This window comes from Suillus fuscotomentosus (genome assembly GCF_016647785.1).
Source record: "Suillus fuscotomentosus strain FC203 chromosome Unknown F5891scaffold_22, whole genome shotgun sequence".
NCBI classification, from domain to species: domain Eukaryota; kingdom Fungi; phylum Basidiomycota; class Agaricomycetes; order Boletales; family Suillaceae; genus Suillus; species Suillus fuscotomentosus.
Window position 1 is genome coordinate 257847 of NW_024539534.1, and position 19250 is coordinate 277096.

At 46.0% G+C, this 19250-nt stretch overlaps 2 protein-coding genes across 2 annotated transcripts; one reads left to right on the forward strand and one right to left on the reverse strand.

Annotated features, from left to right (window-relative positions):
* Positions 1-1739: 1739 nt before the first annotated feature.
* F5891DRAFT_1187615 (uncharacterized protein) lies at positions 1740-5753 on the forward strand (the record flags this gene model as incomplete). Its single annotated transcript, XM_041366877.1, has 14 exons — positions 1740-1938; positions 2005-2112; positions 2174-2239; positions 2290-2654; positions 2701-2919; positions 2978-3056; positions 3108-3163; positions 3219-3415; positions 3589-3685; positions 4453-4610; positions 4856-4997; positions 5059-5142; positions 5206-5268; positions 5343-5753. 14 exons carry the CDS (start codon positions 1740-1742, stop codon positions 5751-5753), a joined length of 2244 nt encoding a protein of 747 aa, XP_041226912.1.
* A 4902-nt stretch (positions 5754-10655) lies between these two features.
* On the reverse strand, positions 10656-12321 carry F5891DRAFT_1187617 (uncharacterized protein; the record flags this gene model as incomplete). Its single annotated transcript, XM_041366878.1, has 5 exons — positions 10656-10930; positions 10987-11182; positions 11235-11348; positions 11418-11824; positions 11877-12321. The coding sequence occupies 5 exons, from the start codon at positions 12319-12321 to the stop codon at positions 10656-10658; spliced, it is 1437 nt and encodes a 478-aa protein (XP_041226913.1).
* Between the last annotated feature and the right edge of the window lie 6929 nt (positions 12322-19250).

Here is a 19250-nt window from a genome sequence, read left to right on the forward strand (position 1 = left end):
TCTCTCTCATCTATGCTTACTCCCATTCCTGCTAACGATTCTCGGATCCTTAACAGGTCTCCGAAGTGTGCCGTCATGTCTCCACCTTCCTCGCATCTGGTGTCCTGGAGCTTCCGTTGCAGATCTATCTGCACCATCTCTGTTTTGCCTTCATGGATTTGGCATATTTCTGCCCATATATTTGAGGCTTGCCCGAGGCTCTGGATGCACAACAATAGTTGGTCTGAGACCGTACTAAATATGTGTTGCTTGATGAGTGAGTCCTTCTGTTGAAACTCGTCTTCCTTCTTCTCCTGTTCTTCAATCTCTGTTTGGGTAGCTACTGATTTATTTGGCTTCAGTGCTTGTCCTTGCGAGTCAATCTCGAAAGGTACAGGTTCCTTCGTCCTACCATCAAGATAGCGCATCAGACCTCGCACTCGTATCACCGTTTGGGCCTTTTCCTTATAGGTTATCCAGTTTGTTTCGTCATCGGAGAGCTGGGGGATATGATATAATGATGAGGAGCCGGGGAGCGTCATATCCATGGTAGTAGCAGGGCTCATAACCTGTAAACTTTAGTGTAGTATTTGAATGAAGACTTTGAGATAATTAATTGGACTGAATTTCTACTCGAAATAATGCTACAGTATATATAATAAGGTACGCTAAATGTAAGTACCCGGACCGTGTATATGTAATCGTGGACTTGTCTATGGTCTGCGAGTCGATGACAAATAATGTCCATTTCGGACATTACCGGTTATTCGTTCCCTACATTACTAATTCTTCTACATATTACTAATCTTTTCCTTGTTGTGCTTGTACCTCTATCTCCAATATGCGCTAACTCCTACATTCACTTTGTCGTAGCTCAAACATGTTAGAATAGCTTGAAAAACTGGTTTCTAGACTCTGTAAAAAACTTGTCAAAAACTAGTTTTTAACTCGTGTCAAAAACCCCTCGAGAATAGGCCTGAGTTAAAAACATGTCATAAACCTCGAGCCGAGTTTTTCATGGAGCCCTAGTCTGAACAATTTTATGTAATTGGCTGACTAACTCTGGCACTACTACATTAGAACCCTCTCCACTAAAGGGGTTTCAGGGAACTCGACTACCAACTACCAAGTACACAGCTGGCTTAGATCTATCTTTCAATTGCAACATGTCTCTCACCTCCAGCAAAAGCACCCCTACCCTTTTAAATGACTACACATTCAAAACAGATCTTCTCACCATAATGAGTGACACTGCCCCAGAGACAAATGACCAGTTGAAGCATCATGCAAAAGCCATTCTCCAGGAAGTAGGATCATCAATGACCTCAATCTATCCATATGGGGTCAGCACATATAGGTTATTGAATGCAATGATTGATGGTTCAGAGCAAGCTGGTTTGTCAACTGGTGTACACTATGCAGCAGCTGCCATCTTAGTGGCCTATCAAAAGGGAGAGGCATCAAACTCCTCTGCCTCTGAGTTGACAAAATTGGCACATGATTGGTTCTTCTTTCTTCTCTGGCCTTGTATGTCATTTACTTTGTTCATAAACTGCTGCTCATGATAGCAATGTCGGAAAAAGGTGAAGGGCCATTGTAAGGCCACCAGCTTACAAGTTTGGTCACATGAGTTGTAATGTGCCTTAAAAGGGCGTCTGAGGTCATCATCAGGTCTTGTGATCGTGAGATACAGGTATATGATGAATAACCAATAGCTTACAATAATGTGCTTCGCAATCTTATTGTATCATCACATCATTATGGCTCCCTCTTGCACCTCTAGGTCAAAGTACAATCACTCAGAACAAACACTAACAGGGCAGCATCAATGCCCACATTGCAGCAAAAAATTCAAGACACAGGGCTTCAAAAAGCATGAAGCCAGCTGCAAGAAGCGCAACAACATCAAGAAGGAACGAGAGGCCTTTGCCCTTGAGCACAAACAAGATCAAAGGCGAGGTGAGTCATCTTCTACCTTGATATTGAATTTTACTGACAGTCAGAGGTATCTATTATAATGTATAGCTCGCTGGCAGGCATGTATGGGTATCAGGTTTCCAAGCACCGGCCCATCACAATCACTCAATAATGTCCCCTCCACAAGTGAAGACGAGGAACCAATCATTCCTCCAGGTATGTATTGCCATCTTTTTTAATTACGCACACCTAACACTAATTATTCTGATTGATTCAGATCCTTCATTTGATTTCGATGCCTTGGGTAACATTGACTTTGAGGGTGCCATTGACAATGACCCAGGTAAGCATGTAATTGATTTGTTTATATTACTGACCAATCTTTCTGCATAGTTAATAGCCCATCAGGTTCTGCTGAACCTCCGCCCACAATGTCTGCTCAATGGCTCCTAGAATTCAGAACAGAATTCCACCCTTCTTCTGGTCGTGAGCCCCTCCATCAAGCATTCAATGAATTCAGCATTAATGCCCACCACGAAGAACAACTTCCTGTTGATGAAACACCCTGGCATCCCTTTTGTTCATGCGCTGACTTCGAGTTTGCTGAAATTGCACTGGATGCTGCACTCAACAAATCTCATATCAATGGGCTCCTTGCTCTCATTGGTCACATCTCGAGAGGGGAGACCCAGATGACACTCAAGACTGATACAGATCTCTGCAAGGCTTGGGAGCATGTGACTGATCAGGTGGCACTGGTATGTCACTGATTAATCTCGCAAAATATATTATAGACTCATTTAGTTTACAAAACACAACATCACTGTCCCATATAAACAAGAAGAACGAGTTTATGAGACCCATGCGTTACCTCTCTGGGAGTGGGCGCTCGATTTACTAGGCAACCTGGTGCTTGCTCCGCATTTTGTTTGGGATGCACAACACCTATACAAACATAATGAAACAGAGTTCGAGCATTTCTACAATGAGCCCTGGATGGGTGATCGATGGTGGGATGTCCAAGTACTTTGTTTCATATCTGAATTATCTGCATACACTGACATCACTTTTATTACATCAGTCTCGCCTTCCACCTGGCCTTAAAGCGGCCCCATTTTGTTTCATCTTGTATGCAGACAAGACAAGACTGTCATCACATGGTATGGTCAAGGCATATCCTGTTGTGGTATGATGCGCAAACTTGCCAGTAGGCATATGGCATGGTGAGGGCATTGGCAGCGGTCGCATCATTGGGTGGTTGCCTATTGTACGTTAATACTGACAACTTTTTAATTATCATGAATTTGATGGAACTATTGCAGGTCTCTGAAGAAGCAGATGAAGAAGGCAAAATGGGGTTTGTGAACTTCAAGCATGTCGTATGGCATGAATCATTCTTGAAGCTCTTGGAACTCGTTGTGCAGTACTCGAAGACTGGTTATGCGCATCAATGCTTCGACATGATTATGTGCTGGCTGTTTCCTATTCTGCTGATACTTTCGGCTGATTATGAAGAGCAGTATGTTTTAGTTTTCTCTGTATTAATATACACAAGCCTGGTCCAGACATCTCATATATTGTTTGTAAATGTATGATGTTGCTCATCTGTGGTCAAAATTGCAAATGTCCTTGTCCTGTATGCATTGTGCTGCTTGAGAAACTTCACGATCTATCCGAGACATTTGCGCTTAGATCAATGCAAGACGCAATAGATGCACTCGATACTTACAAGATCAGCAAAGGTCAGGGCGAAGCACTTCTCAAGGTGTTAGGCTTACATGCTGTTTCAGTAAGCTACAGTCTTAGTTATTCTCTTGTCTCCCCTCTTCATAATTATGTTTTACTATTTTACTGGTTCGCACTGTTGATTGGTATCTCCTACATATTTCGTTATTCCCTGCTGCACCTAGCATGGTCAACCAGCCCTCTGGGGCATCTCTCGTTTACTCGTTTGATCATCCTTATTCCCTGCTGTGCCTGGCATGGCCAACCAGCCCTCTGCGGCATCTCTCATTTACTCATTTGATTTTACTTCATCTTTCCTTGCCACACCTGGCATGACCAACCAGCCCTCTGGCATCTCTCATCTACTCATTTGATCTTCCTTGCTGCACCTGGCGTGGCCAACCAGTCCTCTGTGGCATCTCTCATCTACTCATTTGATCTTCCTTGCTGTGCCTGGCATGACCAACCAGCCCTTTGGCATCTCTCATCTACTCATTTGATCATCCTTATTCCTTGCTGTACCTGGCATAGCCAACCAGCCCTCTGTGGCATCTCTCATTTACTCGTTTGATCATCCTTATTCCTTGCTGTGCCTGGCATGGCCAACCAGCCCTCTGCGGCATCTCTCGTTTACTCATTTGATCATCCTTATTCCCTGCTGCGCCTGGCATGGCCAACTAGCCCTCTGTGGCATCTCTCGTTTACTTGTTTGCTTGGTATCTCTACATCCTTTGTATTTCTTATTCCCTGCTGCGCCTGAACTTTCAGTCATGTTCTGTTCCTTCATACACTTCCTGATATGAATACTGATTCTTGTTTACTCTCCACTAGAATGTATTCTGGCACATTGCCCACTCTGACCCTCATGAAGCCATCAGCTTTGACCACCTACATTCCCTTCATATTGGCATGTGGAAACACCTACTTGAGGAGTTGAAGAAGATCTTCAAGTCACTTGGACGTTCTGTGGAGGCAAAGCTCGAGGATCAGTGAGTCACTCACATCGTTGATTCATGTCACTTAGTTCCTAATCGTTTACTGGCAGGGTTGCTAAATTCCCTCGATGGCACAATTTCAACCATTTCAGTACTGTCATCCACATCACATTCAGTGATGGCAACAAGACAAGATGCAAGACCTGTCTAAAGTAGATAACTTTGCGTTTTTCAATATCTATACTAATAACTGACCCACAGCAAACCCTTTATTCGGCATTGAACATATTGACCCACAGAGCTAGCCCAGAAGGATATCAACTCCTCCATGTTATCAGTAGTTATCTGCAATTGGATAGCTACATTGGTCTCGATGTGCAAACAACAAGCACGCTAGCGGCACTCGATGCTGAACTACTTGTTTTCAATACCACGCTTAAGGTAAGCCAGGTGTTTTTCAGTTCCATCAATAATTAAGTACATCATCAATTGCTCGTTCCAGGACTATGTCGAATGTGTGTCGATGTCCCCTATTGAAGATCTCAAACTTGATTGGGACATTCCAAAGACTCACCTTTGGAAGCATGTGACCCAAGACATCTGAATGAAGGGTGCGACACGTAACTACAGTACTCATCCGAATGAGAAGCTTCACAGTCCTCTGAAAGAGGCCTATGAGCACCAATCAAATGGAAAGGAAGTCACTGACCAGGTTTGTTTTGATGTTATGATACCTGATATGTGTTGCTCACGACATAGGGACAATTGTTTTCATTATAATAATAGATACTGTGCATTGATCAACACAAATATGCAGTCAAATTGTTGAGAATGTGTGTGGACATGCTTGATGAACAATGTAGCTTGCCAGACGATGAAGCCAAAGCTGACGAAACCAAAGCAAGAGCAGCTACCTTTGAGGGACACATCAAACTGGGTTTGCCACAACAGCCTGTATCAATCCAGGACATTGAGAATAGCCACGGCCAAAGGGATCATGCATTTCAAGGCTTTCGTCGCACATATTACAGTGACCTATCTCTGTATAATACGAGGGAACAGACGTGCATAATATCCCATATGATACAGGCCAGCGAACCATGGGCCCAGGATAATAATATCCTCGACTATGACGGATGGGCCGGGAGGCAAATTATTCCCAATGGAGGCGGGTGGGCCCATGCAGGGAATATATAGAGTAGATGAGTGGGCCGATGTACATGAATATTAGGTAGACGGGTGGGCCGAGGTAGTTGGATATTATGCAGATGGGTGTATTAAGGTAGATGTGTATGAGATAGATGGGTAGGTACTTGTTATCACATTCACGGGTGGGCCCAGACACATATTAAATTAGATGGGTGGGCTGAGGGTATCATAAAATATTGTATTAGATGGGTGGGCCGAGGGTATTATAAAATATTGTATTATACGGGTGGGCCCAGATGCATATTAATTAGACCGGTGGGCCGAGGGTGTTGTATGGGATGTTGTATTAGACCAGTGGGCCAAGGGTGGTATAAAATATAGATGAGTGGGCCCATGTGTATCATAATTGTAGACATGATGGAGCTGAGGTAGTTGTACATCAACCAAATCAGAGGAGGTAATAAATCAAAGTTACCAAGTTCCCGGAGCATCAGGTGATCTCCTGACATGGCGATGCGAAGCTTGTGTTGCCCTACGAGACACCAAGTTCTGACCACCAGAATTTGAGTCAACTGTACCAAGTTCTGAGTTCCGGGACCCGGAACTCAACACATAATTTAGTTAATACTTTTTGATGGTGCACAGGTTGTCTTGCAGAATGTGGAATCCGGGGTGCGAAGCTTGTGTTGCCCTATGAGAAGCCAAGTTCCGACCACCAGAATTTGAGTCAACTGTACCAAGTTCCGGGACCTGGAACTCAACACATAATTTGGTTAATACTTTCCGTGTTAAATAGCCAACCGAAGTTGAGATGTTTCTGAAGAGAGCAGCAGGTGCTCTTTTGACATGGCCTTTGATGGTGCTTAGGTTGTCTTGCAGAATGTGGAATCCGGGGTGCGAAGCTTGTGTTGCCTTATGAGAAGCCAAGTTCCGACCACCAAAATGTGAGTCAACCGTACTCAGAGGAGGTAATAAATCAAAGTTACCGAGTTCCCGGAGCAGCAGGTGATCTCCTGACATGGCTGTGCGAAGCTTGTGTTGTCCTATGAGACACCAAATTCCGACCACCCAAATATGGGTCAACCGTACCAACTTCCGAGTTCCGGGACCTGGGAGTCGACAAATGAAAATCTGATGACCAGCACACTTCCAATCAGGTAGTATTTCATTGAGCAATGGATAATAATACATCTTTGACAGCGGCCAAAATTATCCATGGCTCCCTTATCTGATCCTCTCTATCTCCACCCCCTATAACACCAAAGTCCGGACATCCAGCATTCAGCGTCTGATTTCCCAAGATTAACATCCAGCATGAACGGTTCTTCCCCTTCCCCTCCTGATAGCATAAACATCTGGTGCACTTGGGCCCTGACTGTGACTTATGAAGCAGGGGAATATACCGAACAGAAATTCAAGGCAGAGAAGACTGGAGGAGGCCCAGTCATACCTTCTCCCAACCTAGACACTGATCTGGTGATGGTGTGTGATCGCTTGGCTGATGTACTCATAAAGGCATATAAAAATCCCAGTGGGTCTTCGTGCAGATTCGGAAAATTCGTTTTATCATTCAAATTCCTGCATGACAGCTCAGATGCAGATGGATATTGCAAGATATAGCAAATTGATCTCCCCGAAGGACACCTGGCATAATGAACATAGAGAGGCGAGGTTGCTTAAGAGGTGTCCTCCTGGCCATGAAGGCAAAAGGTTGGTCGATGAACCTGCCACAATTGTCAATGCATCCGGTGCCATCATTGCATGGTACCTCCCAGACGCCCTGACCAACACCACCCAGGTGTGTAATATATATTGTTACTCAATGGATATTGAATATTAATGGAACCTACAGAAGGAAATCAGGGAGGCCACCGATTTGCTCGCTCCAAGCCTCGAAAAAAGTGTAAGGGCTGATGGCAATTGGCGAACTAATCAAACATTGTTCAACCAGGGCTCGGAAGATGTTGGACAAACTCCTGGATGCATCAATCTATCTCCGGCATGGTTTCAACAGGGACACGAGGTAGGATCTGATGAGATGGTGATTCCGGCAGTCATACTCACCAATCCCAAAGAATGTGTCAGATCCGGAGGTATCTGCATCATTGAAAGGACCTTCCTGCGAGAATATCCTCAAAGCCATTGCAAGGCCAGCAGCCATCGCGTCCGCGGCACTCAGAGTCATGCATCCTGAGCAGTACTGGGCAGGATTGAGAACCTTGTCAAACCTTGGAAATATAGCAGTAAGCAAGGATCTGCCGCAGATGCCGGAGGCCCTGCAGTACTGGGCATCCATGTTTAACACCCTCTCCATCATTTCCAATCGAGAAATCCCCCATCATCAAGACCACATGTCCATTGCTGAATGCTTCGACATTCTCACCACCATGGGGAACTATTCTAATGCTCGGATGACAATGCCAAGCCTTCAGCTGGAGTTCAAGTACAATTCAGGCTGTATGATTGCATTTTCCGGAAGGATTGTGAGACATGGAGTTTATGATGTGGAAGGGGATCAGATTGCTTGGGCATGGTATATGAGGGATGCTGTTCACATTTACGCTGGTGTTCCATCATGTGGATGGGCTAGTGTGGATGGTCCATACAGCGTGTGAAAGATCAAACAAAGAGCAAGCATTGTGACCTATATACATTCCAACAAATGAATACCATGTACCAATAGTTATCCAGACTTCAATACTCAATTTTGAGCATTTGCAAAGTGATATGTGGGACTGAATAATTTGGATGCGAGCCTTGGTATTCAATAATTGGAACTCGTGACTTGACATATGGGAGTCCCAGGTGCCAGGTTACTGAGTCCCAACACCCGGACCTCAGCACGTGATATTTGAGACTGGGGGAAGATGTATAAATACACTTGAATTAACATTTGTTATTGCCATACACATTTGACAAAACCCTGAGCCCCGACATTGTGGACTCCGGACTTGACACTGTTCTGAATACTGAGTCCCGGACGCCCAGGTCCTGAGTCCCGAATTTTGGAGGTCAGGGTTCGGCGACCCGGAGCTCAGCAACTGTGTTGGGTGTCAGGGTATCCAGAGCATTGGAGATAGCATGTGTCAGTATTTTGTGTTTCATGGTTCATGTTTCGTGGTTATGGAATTGGGTGTCAGGGACTCAGTATTGAGAACAGTGTCGAGTCCCAGGTCACGAGCTCCAAGTCCCGAGTGCCGAACCCCAGGTCCCGAGTCCTGAATTTAGGAGGTCGGGGTTTGGCGACCCAGAGCTCGGCAACTGTATTCGGAGCATTGGAGATAGCATTTGTCAGTATTTTCCGTTTCATGGTTCATGTTTCGTGGTTATGGAATAGGGTGTCAGGGACTCAGTATTGAGAACAGTGTTGAGTTCCAGGTCATGAGCTCTGAGTCCCGAGTCCCGAACCCCAGACCCAACAGTTGCTGAGGTCCGGGTCACCGAACCCCGACCTCCAAAATTCGGGACTCGGGACCCGGGGTTCGGGACTTGGGACTCGGAGCTCATGACCTGGGACTCAACACTGTTCTCAATACTGAGTCCCTGACACCCGATTCCATAACCACGAAACATGAACCATGAAACGGAAAATACTGACAAATGCTATCTCCAATGCTCCGAATACAGTTGCCTGAGCTCTGGGTCAGCCAAACCCCGACCTCCTAAATTCAGGACTCGGGACCTGGGGTTCGGCACTCGGGACTTGGAGCTCGTGACCTGGGACTCGACACTGTTCTCAATACCGAGTCCCTGACTGCCCAATTCCATAACCACGAAACATGAACCATGAAACGCAAAATACTGACACATGCTATCTCCAATGCTCTGGATACCCTGACACCCAACACAGTTGCTGAGCTCCGGGTCGCCGAACCCTGACCTCCAAAATTCGGGACTCGGATGTGAGATTTTTGAATGCATAGAATATGTTACATTTTGTATACAATGAAGACTGAATGGGACTACACTCCTTTGCCTTTCCTCAATTTCTCTAACATGTCAGTGTACATCTTCACCTCTCCCATCTTGGCTTTGATGCCCTGATCTTGCTCCTCCATCAATGCTTCCATGCGTTCTTTAATGAACCTCAGTCCCATAAGTGGTGGAGTCAAAGTGTTTTTCAACTTCTCTGGAAGAACCAAAGCATCATCCTCAACATTAAGCTGAAACAGATAAGTCATCAATCAAGGTAATTCAGCTAAGATCTTACCGCCTAATACTGGTAGTGAGAGACACAGGAAGCCATTATTTCATCCCACTGCCAGTGGTTGATCAGGGATTGTGGTGTTTCCAATCCACCATGGACATGTATATGCAAACACAATCTGGGACAGATGTTCTGCAATTGGCTCATCATGAAATGAAAGGAGGTGGAATGAAAGACTGTCGTCCGGAACCGTGTTCCAGGTTAGCATGGGATACAACTTAAGGATATAAGCGACAGGGACCGGAACCACCGACACGATATTCTGTGAAGTGGAGTACTGCAGGAGTGGTGTGACAAATGTCTGCTCAAATTCTTAGCATTGACCAACAAAGTCATCAGGGCAGTGGTAACATACATTCATCTCCCATTGCAGCCCAGCTTTAAAATACTTGATCCGGTCAGAAGATACACCATTGTTGGCAGCTTCCGTCCGATATTGAGAGATGCATGCACGGATGCACAATCCAGCCATTGCCAATGTGCAGGAAATAGTTGCAAGGCTCAGCTTCAGGGGTCGGTAATGGCTTCCAGCATTCAGAGTGCCAGAAGTGGATGCAGGAGTTGCCAGACATGGCTAATACAGGACTATGGCGCTGGCAATACAAGTGAAAGATGGTGAAGATGTGAAGATAAGAATCACTGATGGATGGATATGAAATTCAAACTCCGACATGGGCTGGCCCAGACAATTCCTGGGCCTCAATTGTGTATGTGGAAAAAGGGACTTCATGAGAAAACAATGTTCATTCATCTCCAGCCTCTATCAACACATTTTGTAGGTCTTGAAAAGCTGCCTGTGCATCCTGTGCGAGCAATGAATACATTTGGGATTGCCTTCCAGCATAGCATCCGTGACCCGGAAGGCATTTCTCCAATGATTCCTGCATGTGGTCACCCCATTGGGTTGTTTTCCACAAAAAGAACTTACATGTCCAATCCATCTCCAATTTGACCAATAGCATTTCTTCCCTCCATCGATCCCGTAGTGCCTTTGCCCTCAGCCAATGGACTCGGTAAACTTGACATGGGTCCAGTCAGGTAACCGCTGGATATGACATGTAAGCAGAAACTCACATTCCTCATTCCATGATTGATCGGGACCCCTGAGGTCGACTTCAACAGACCAAAACCAAGCCAAAGATTCATTTCGTTGACCTCGGGCATTTGGGTCGCCCACTGCAGTGCTGATTTTGAGTTGCTCGCGAAGCAGGGGTTTGTATTTCTGAAGCTGGTCTTGCCCCGGCTCAAGTTTCATCATTTGCTTCCTTGTCTTTGTATATATGCTGGCATGGAGGGAGACTGCCTGCTGCACCGACTGTCACCTGGGACCAAGCTCGAGTTTTCAGGGCCTGGGATTTGGCCTGCCTAACAGTTGTTCGGAACAGGATGGCCTTGTTGCAAAGGTAAATGCGGAGATTGTGAAGGGCATCATTGGCCTGCCCTTCATGAAGCAGCATCTCCAGGGGAATCAGATCCTCTGCCATGCATCATCTGCATCTATCAACCCCCAGGTTCGATGGCAATGGGATTACAGTGAGCTCGGGAAAGTTTGTCCATGTATGAGATGTCTCTGTGAAATCTGCTGGGTCATCATCGAGATCATCTAGAATGTCTACGTCCAAGTCCTCAGGTTCATCATCTGCATCAAATCCCTCCCCGAGATGTGTTAGAGCAGACTGAGCAAATCCATCTATCTGGCCTTGGAGCCGATCTCTTTGACGGGCGATGTCTAATCTCTGTGTCTCGGTGGATCTTCTTCCGATCCTTCGGACCTCAATGAGCAATGCAATCTGAGCCTCTTCAATTGCTAACCCTGTTGATATCCATGTCGCCACAGATCTGCGAGAGGGTGCTGCATTGTGGGTGTTACCCTCCTCTAACAATCTAAGCTCGATCTCCTTTTTGCTAGGTGCTGAGTGCAATATTAATTCAGACCTTGATGGAGACAATGGAACTCAATGTACCCTTTTTGATATTGATCTCATATTCATCCATGGCTGAAGGATCATTCAATCTGCTTGACTGAGCTATCCTCTCCCTGGCTAACCATTCTGTCTTCAAATGTGAGGGTGCTGCTTCATCGAGTCTGTCAAATCCCTTTCCACTTTCCGAGATGCCATTCCTAGCCAGTTTGTATTTCTGGCATAGAGTCCTTTTCATGCGAATCATCTTGCAGAAATTGGAGTCATTCATCTGATAATCACGGCATTCCTTTTGGTGGGGAGATGACATTCCCCAAGCAGCAGGGGAGATCAGATTGAGCCATGCCCATAGCGTCTCCATGATCTCTCCATCGATACGACCAATGCCTTCAATAAAATTAGAAGCATATCGGACATAGCAGCTGTCCTGATGGCCATGAACATGCCACAACCCAATTCTGGGAATGATGGTTAGTTGTGGTGCCATTTCTAGAAATCGACTTCGATCCACCCGAACCCAAAAGTGTTTGTTGTATTGACAATTAATATCATAGAAGGTGACAGCCCTGGTGATGCCTTCCATGTTGTGCCGGGAAGCCTCACAAAGGGCGTAGTCCATGTTCATTTGTCTGCAAGTGACCCATGGTTAACTCGTGAATGGGGAATGGTGGATGTGGCTTGCCTTTCGCCTTTCTGAAAATCCACCATGGAGTGAGCGACAAAGCAACCGTGTCTGGCACAGGCAACTCCCCTGATACCGGTGGACTCCAGCTTGTGCGGAGCAGCATTAGCTTGATTTACTGCCCAATGATTGTTGCAGCTTGATTTTTCCACCGTGTCAGCAGCCTCTGCCAGATGCATTTTATACCTGTCCTTTCCTACCATGAATCCAAGCCCATCGGACAGCCAAACTTCATTGAATGGCTTAATGGGATGCAGATGTTTGGCTTTGAAATTTCCGTCCATCACAAATGACTGGGTGTATTTCCAGCTTGGATCGCTAGTATTATTATGGAGACCACAGCAGTTGAGAATAGGACTCACTCATCAAGAGATTCATCCTCTGACAACAGCACATTAATCCCAGGCTGAGGACATGCCGGGCAAAATAATGTGAGTTCTCCTGTGCTCGGGTTATCAGAACGATGGCCGAAGCCATGCCATTTCATTGTCTTCAACTGCCTCCACTGTCGAGTGACCCTCATGAGCTCTCTGTATCGGTCCTTGCAATGTGCTTTGTCAATATGATGTCCAGTAGATGAAGAGGGTAAGGCATTACTGGAACAAGGTGTGGAAACATGCTCGAGGTCATTCGCCGGAGCTTGCTGTAATAGTTCATCGCCGAGGTGCCGCATTTAAGGCTGTCCAGTAGAAAATCATCAAGCACTCTGAAGGTGAACACAGTCTTTGGCCTGTTGAAAGATGCAGGGAAAAATCTGTGTCAAAACATTTGAATATACGGACTCATGACATTCGGACATTCACAGCATCGAACCTCCAGGCGATGAACTCCGGACTTGTCGACAATGACCATGGTGTTTTCCTTTGGCTGGAACTTGGGTCCAGACACAAATGGCAGATCTTCAGGCTCAAGCAGGTCTTTGGGTTCATCTTCTTCGAACAAATTCCACTGATCGGTGACCACCAGACATTGTTTGCCATCATGGCCAAGGTGTATGCTGAGTCCCACATGAGTGAGACAACTCTGCTCGAAGAATCGCCCATTCCATTGACTGATCCAGTGGAAAGGATTGCTACGATGTTGACTCCTGCAACAGCCCATGCAATAGAGTGGCTTGCCAAGACAATCTTGACATTTGTACACCCCATCCTGTTCGCAGATGATGCATCTCCTGTCTTCTGGTGGAGCTTCTCGATCAAGGAGGTGATGTAGATATGATTCCTGCCTTGGCAGCCATTGCCTGAGGTAGTCATTTTGACTCTGTATTTTTGAATGCTTAGCCATAGTTTGAATGACACTCCAACATTGTACATGAACTTGCCATGGTTTTTGGGAGTTGCAAAGGCTCAAATGAGCCTTGATCCTGCTCGTAAATATTGTCAGGAAAGTCTTCCCAAGGAGGTGGTGCCTCAACAGGCTGAATTGTTAGTGATTCTGAGGGAGAGTTAGGCATGGACCTTCAGGCGTGTTGCCTTGTGCTTGCAAGCGGGACCTTGACCCAAGTCTTCCTACCTTTGCTGCTCCTTGCTTCCACCCTGTGAGATTTTTGCACTGGGGTGCATCTACCTATCTTCATCTTGTTTACTAATGTTGCAAGCAAGGCATCAGCTCAGGTGTAATGAATTGTTATTGCAATATGATGCCGTGCAGTCCTGTTGGCTCATTACAAATTCATTTCCATTAATGACTTCTCTTCCAATATGGGCCAATTAACCCATCATTAGGCTTTGCTCGAAGTTCAACTTTGCACAATTCATTAATACTTCCACCTTGCAAATCATTAGCCCTGTCTGCATTCTGATTCACTATGGCAAGAACAGGTCATTCCACCAACATGACTTCCGGAAGACACAGGGTCCGTCAACCACAATTGCAGAAGCTCATGGACAAGGAGATTTTGGAGTTGAAGAACTACCTCCTGAGTGGACTGCTGCCAAAAGGAATGAGAGATGAGCAATTTTCACTGCCATAGCAAGGGTGGCCAGGTTGTTTGCTCCTAAGTTGGACCAAAAACAATGGAAAAAGAGGAAGCATGTGAGGCTTCTTTGTTGTGTGGAAAAACTAAAGTTTCAACATCACATTCTTTCATCAACTCCTAGGTGTACAAGACTTGGTTGTTCAACAACAAGAAAAAGAAGGAAAGGAAGGACATGATCAAGTATGGGAGGAAATGGACTCCCAGGATGGTGGTCTACCAGCAGAAACTGTGAAGAGGTGCTGAAGAGGATTGAGGACGAGTTGGGGGTAAAGCCAGGAGATCCTGGTATGTTCAAACATTATCAGGCAGCAGGTGAAGAGAGTCATGGCTGAATTGGACGACAATGAGTTGGAGAAGGCGAAAGAAACAGCCAAAGAGTGGTCCAACAATTGTCCGCCTCCGGAGATACAAGCACAAGTGGCTCGTAAGAAGGGTCCAGCATATATGGAGCACTTTTCGAACGAGATGTGGAGGCAATGTGGGATGAGAGTATTTGTGATGTCGGCTTGGAAGAATGAAAAGGGCGAGGTGCTGTTCAGGATGTGAGTACATTTATCCATCAACGGAGATCTTTTGGCTCAAAATATTCATGCAGGCATGATGATAATGAGGCCTTAGGAGATGGTGACAGCTTCATGAAGACGAAGGGCTGGAGGACATTGAGCCAGTGTGGCAGGAGTACGTGCAGGAACAGTTCAGTGAGTGTTTGAACCATGTATAACAGATTGAATATGTTGAGCATCACAATGATAGGCACCGGGGCACAGGATGGAGGATGTCAGGTCAAGGGAGGTCAGAAAAGAATTCGAAAACCAGCTTTCGAACTCGAAATGGACCAGGAGGGTATGCTGCTCCTTCCCGACTATCACCGACATGAAACTTGAGGAGAAGAAGGCCATAGTGAGGGCCTTTCTTACATCACACTATCATGAGTTTCCCGTCACATCATCTGACAAATTATTCAATGCATGGACACAGGGATATCTTCCAGGAAGGACAAGGCTGTTGTGCCATGGAGTGCCATCTTACAAAGTCAGGATGACTTCAGTGGCCCGGACGTATCTTCCGGCGGATGTTGACTTGAAGGAGCCTTCGAAGCTGCAAAATTGGGACACGACTGCCTTGCTCCATTTCTGGTGTGATCGGCAGGAAACAGGCAAAGGTCCCACATTTCTGTTCAAAGCATGGAAGAACAAAGATGGAGACATGGTACCATCTGTCATATCTGGCAAGTCGCCCTCTCCTCAGACTTGTATAGTGAGAAAGCAGCAGAGGGTTACCATCTGAAGGCCTCGGGACTCATCGACAGAAGCCGAGAGTGATAAGGAGAGTACCACTAATCATACCAAGGATGATGTGGATGATGATGTGGCTGACAGGAGACATCTGCTGAAGAAACCCAGGACAGGAGGTCCTACACCCAAAGGGACGGCAGTCCCATGTGCAATTCCAAAGCCTTGCCCAGCCAAACCAGCCAAACAAGGTGCATTACTGACATCACAAATGGACGACCTCCTTGCTGGGTTAACTGAAGACATGACTGGTGAGGTTAGAGATGATGTTGAAATGGAAGAGAGTATCATGCCGCCAGCACAGAAAAGGAGGCCGGGCAAGAGAGTCACGGTTGAACCATCCACCAGGATGACCCGGAGTAAGTTGCAAATGCCAGTAGACAGTACACCTAGAGTAACCAGAGCACAGGGACACACTTAATGTAGATATATCTTCCTGCCCTCATGTGTAATCACATATGTGCTATTGTGTACATGTCAAAGTACTAATGACTGAATCTTGAATCCTAAATCCCAAATCCCGAGTACCAAGGCCTGAGTACTGAACCTCGAGTACCGAGTACCGAGTACCGAAAGCTGGGCAGCAAGTACTGAGTAGGTAGAGTATATAAGTACCAAGGACCAAGTACTGAGTAGGTAAAGTATACAAGTATCAAGTACTAATGACTGAATCTTGAATCCCAAATCTGAAATCTCAAGTACCGAGCCCCAAGTACCAAACCCTGAGTACCAAACCCCAAGTACCAAACCCTGAACCCCAAGCACCAAGCACCAAGCACCAAGTACCGAGCACCGAAAACCGGGCAGCAAGTACTGAGTAGGTAGAGTATATAAGTACCAAGGACTAAGTACTGAGCAGGTAAAGTATACTCCAATGTGTATACTATCAGACATTAATTGATATTTACATGTTACTTGAGTCCTCAAAGAACTCAATCAGGGTATCTAATACCTTCAGCATTTCAGAGGTGGACTCCCTTATCCTTTGCATCCTCCAGAGGTCAGCATCTGCTTTCCGCAGTTTGTCGCATGTTTCAGCCCATGCCATCCTGAATGGTCTGTCAGCCTCAAGAAGTTGTGCTACTATAGGGGCAGGAAGATCTCCATGACACTGTTGGTAATCACCCAGGCGATCTACAATTGTTTGAACTTGCAGAAAATTAGCAGAGATAAATAATCAACTGTTGTATACTTACTTTCAGCTTGATCATAAGATCCAATTGGCATGAACTCCCTAGCCATGGCAAGCAGTGTGTCATTGTTGAGTTCCAGCTCGGGCGATTGACATTCAGGAGTTTCTGAATTAGCTTGGGAGATAACATGAATAAAAAACATGAAATGATCTGAATATACCTACAAGGTATGGGTGTCTCTGGTACAACCGGAGTGGCCGGATGAGGTTCGGGAGTCGATTCATGCTCTGGAGACATGCCATGATAAATGAGCATGAGATGGAAAGGATAAACTCACCAGCCATCGGAAAATCGGGTACAGCCAGAGCATCAGAAGAAGAAATCAAAGTATCCTCCAGACCAAGATACAAGTCCGGGTCATCATACAGGGCCAGTTCATCCGCCAGAGCCGGATATGATGGATCTGGAAGTATGTGATTAATTTTCACATGTAGAATATGCACATTTGAATTGAGAAACATAACAGGAATTGCATTCAACACATCCAAACCACCAGACGACCCAGAATCAGAGTCTAACTCATCATCCGGCCCAAGGTATATATCATCTAATGGATCTAAACCATGTTAGATCAATTGACTGAAATCAGCAAAATAAAACATACCAAGGGACATCCGGGACATGGAGGACTCATCCACATCCATTGAGGTGGATTCAGTGACCAGAGGGTCATGAAATCTGACCCCAGATTGAGAGCTCATGATATCTGATGAGCTGATGAACTGATAAACTGATTGATAACTGATAACATCGAAGTTCAACAGATAGCCGGCGATTGCTGAAAGTTGAACTGTGACCAAACAAAGACAAACAATCAATGATTTTCAATATCATCCTTCAATTGTATTGTTTTTTTGAAACTTCATTCTAGTGATAACAGATGTCACCCTGCTTTCAACATTCTCACATCTGTCAACTCAATCCAAATGTCTACTCCAGTTCAATCTTCATTGGCTGACCTCAAGGCATCCACTGCTCAACTTGTGGGCATCATTGCCAGCGCTCAGCACATCCCAGCTGGCTCAATGGATGTCCACCTTGTTCTGACAAGGCAGGTCACCACTCTGTTGGTAAGTTGCACTCATTAAATTAGTTTACCATTTATGTTTCTAATATCCGGGTAGGCTGACATCATCTGGGCCCATGAGAAAGGGGAATGCATCCCTGGCATTGTGGCTTCCTGCTCCAAGGAGCTCATGAGGGTGTGTTCCATGACTCCCTGGGCATTGCCCAACTGGCACAGCATGGGCCATGATGACCCTCGGGTGGCTAGACATGCCTGGCGCAAGGAGGTCCGTTCGTGGGAGGCATTGAGTGACAATTCCTGTGATCTTCCTGTTGTTCCTAATCCTTCCACTGGCCTACTGACTGTCAACCTTCCATCTCCACCTGTCCCTTCCCCCGCACCTGTTCCTTCCCCCACCCCTGTCATTCCCTCTCCTCCGGTCATCGCTGGCAATGTCGCCGGACCTTTCAGGCAAGACGACCCTCGAGTTCTAGGACAAAGGAAAAGGTAGGGCCATTTCTGTTGACCTGGAGCTGGAAGTCGGAGGGAGCAACAATAGGAAGTCCCCCATGATTTTGGGACACTCCTCCCAACCTCTGAAGTCGGCGATGAAGGGTCGCAAGCGTGTCAAGTCAAAGCCATTTAGTGGAGTCGGAAGATGATGAAGACTCAATTGTTCAGGTATGTGTTCTGGCTCATTTGTGTCATGCTCTCAATTTGTTGCAGCCAATTTCATATGGAGTGCTAGAGGTGGTCCTTCCCCAGCTCTCCACCATTGTGGTAAGGATGCCCCAGTTGCCTCGGTCACCTGGTTCCCCCAAGAAGCAATCATTTGGGCCGGCTTCGGTAAGTCTGATTTAGTTGTCCGGAACTCAAATATATGCTCGAGTGTCCACAGCTGACTGCTGGCAGGCAGTCCGGAGGTTATGGTGAGTCTTCCAGACAGGTCCAGAACTCACATGTATCATTCTTACTCATGCCCATTGCATTAGAAATCTCCCATCAGTCATCCGGAGGCTCCGGTAAGTCTTAGCAGTTGGCCCGGAACTCACATCTGTACTTACAACTTATCAGGCCACCTCTGGCAGTCGTCCAGAAGTTGTTGAGCCATCTGACGATACTTCCAGCACTTCAGATGGTGACCCTCCGGCCAATACCACATTTGATATCACCATTCCCAGCCCAGTGAGTACTCCAATTAATTCCCTTTAGTTCATCTACTAATGGATATCACAGAACAACCCCTGCCATTATTGTGTCAAGGA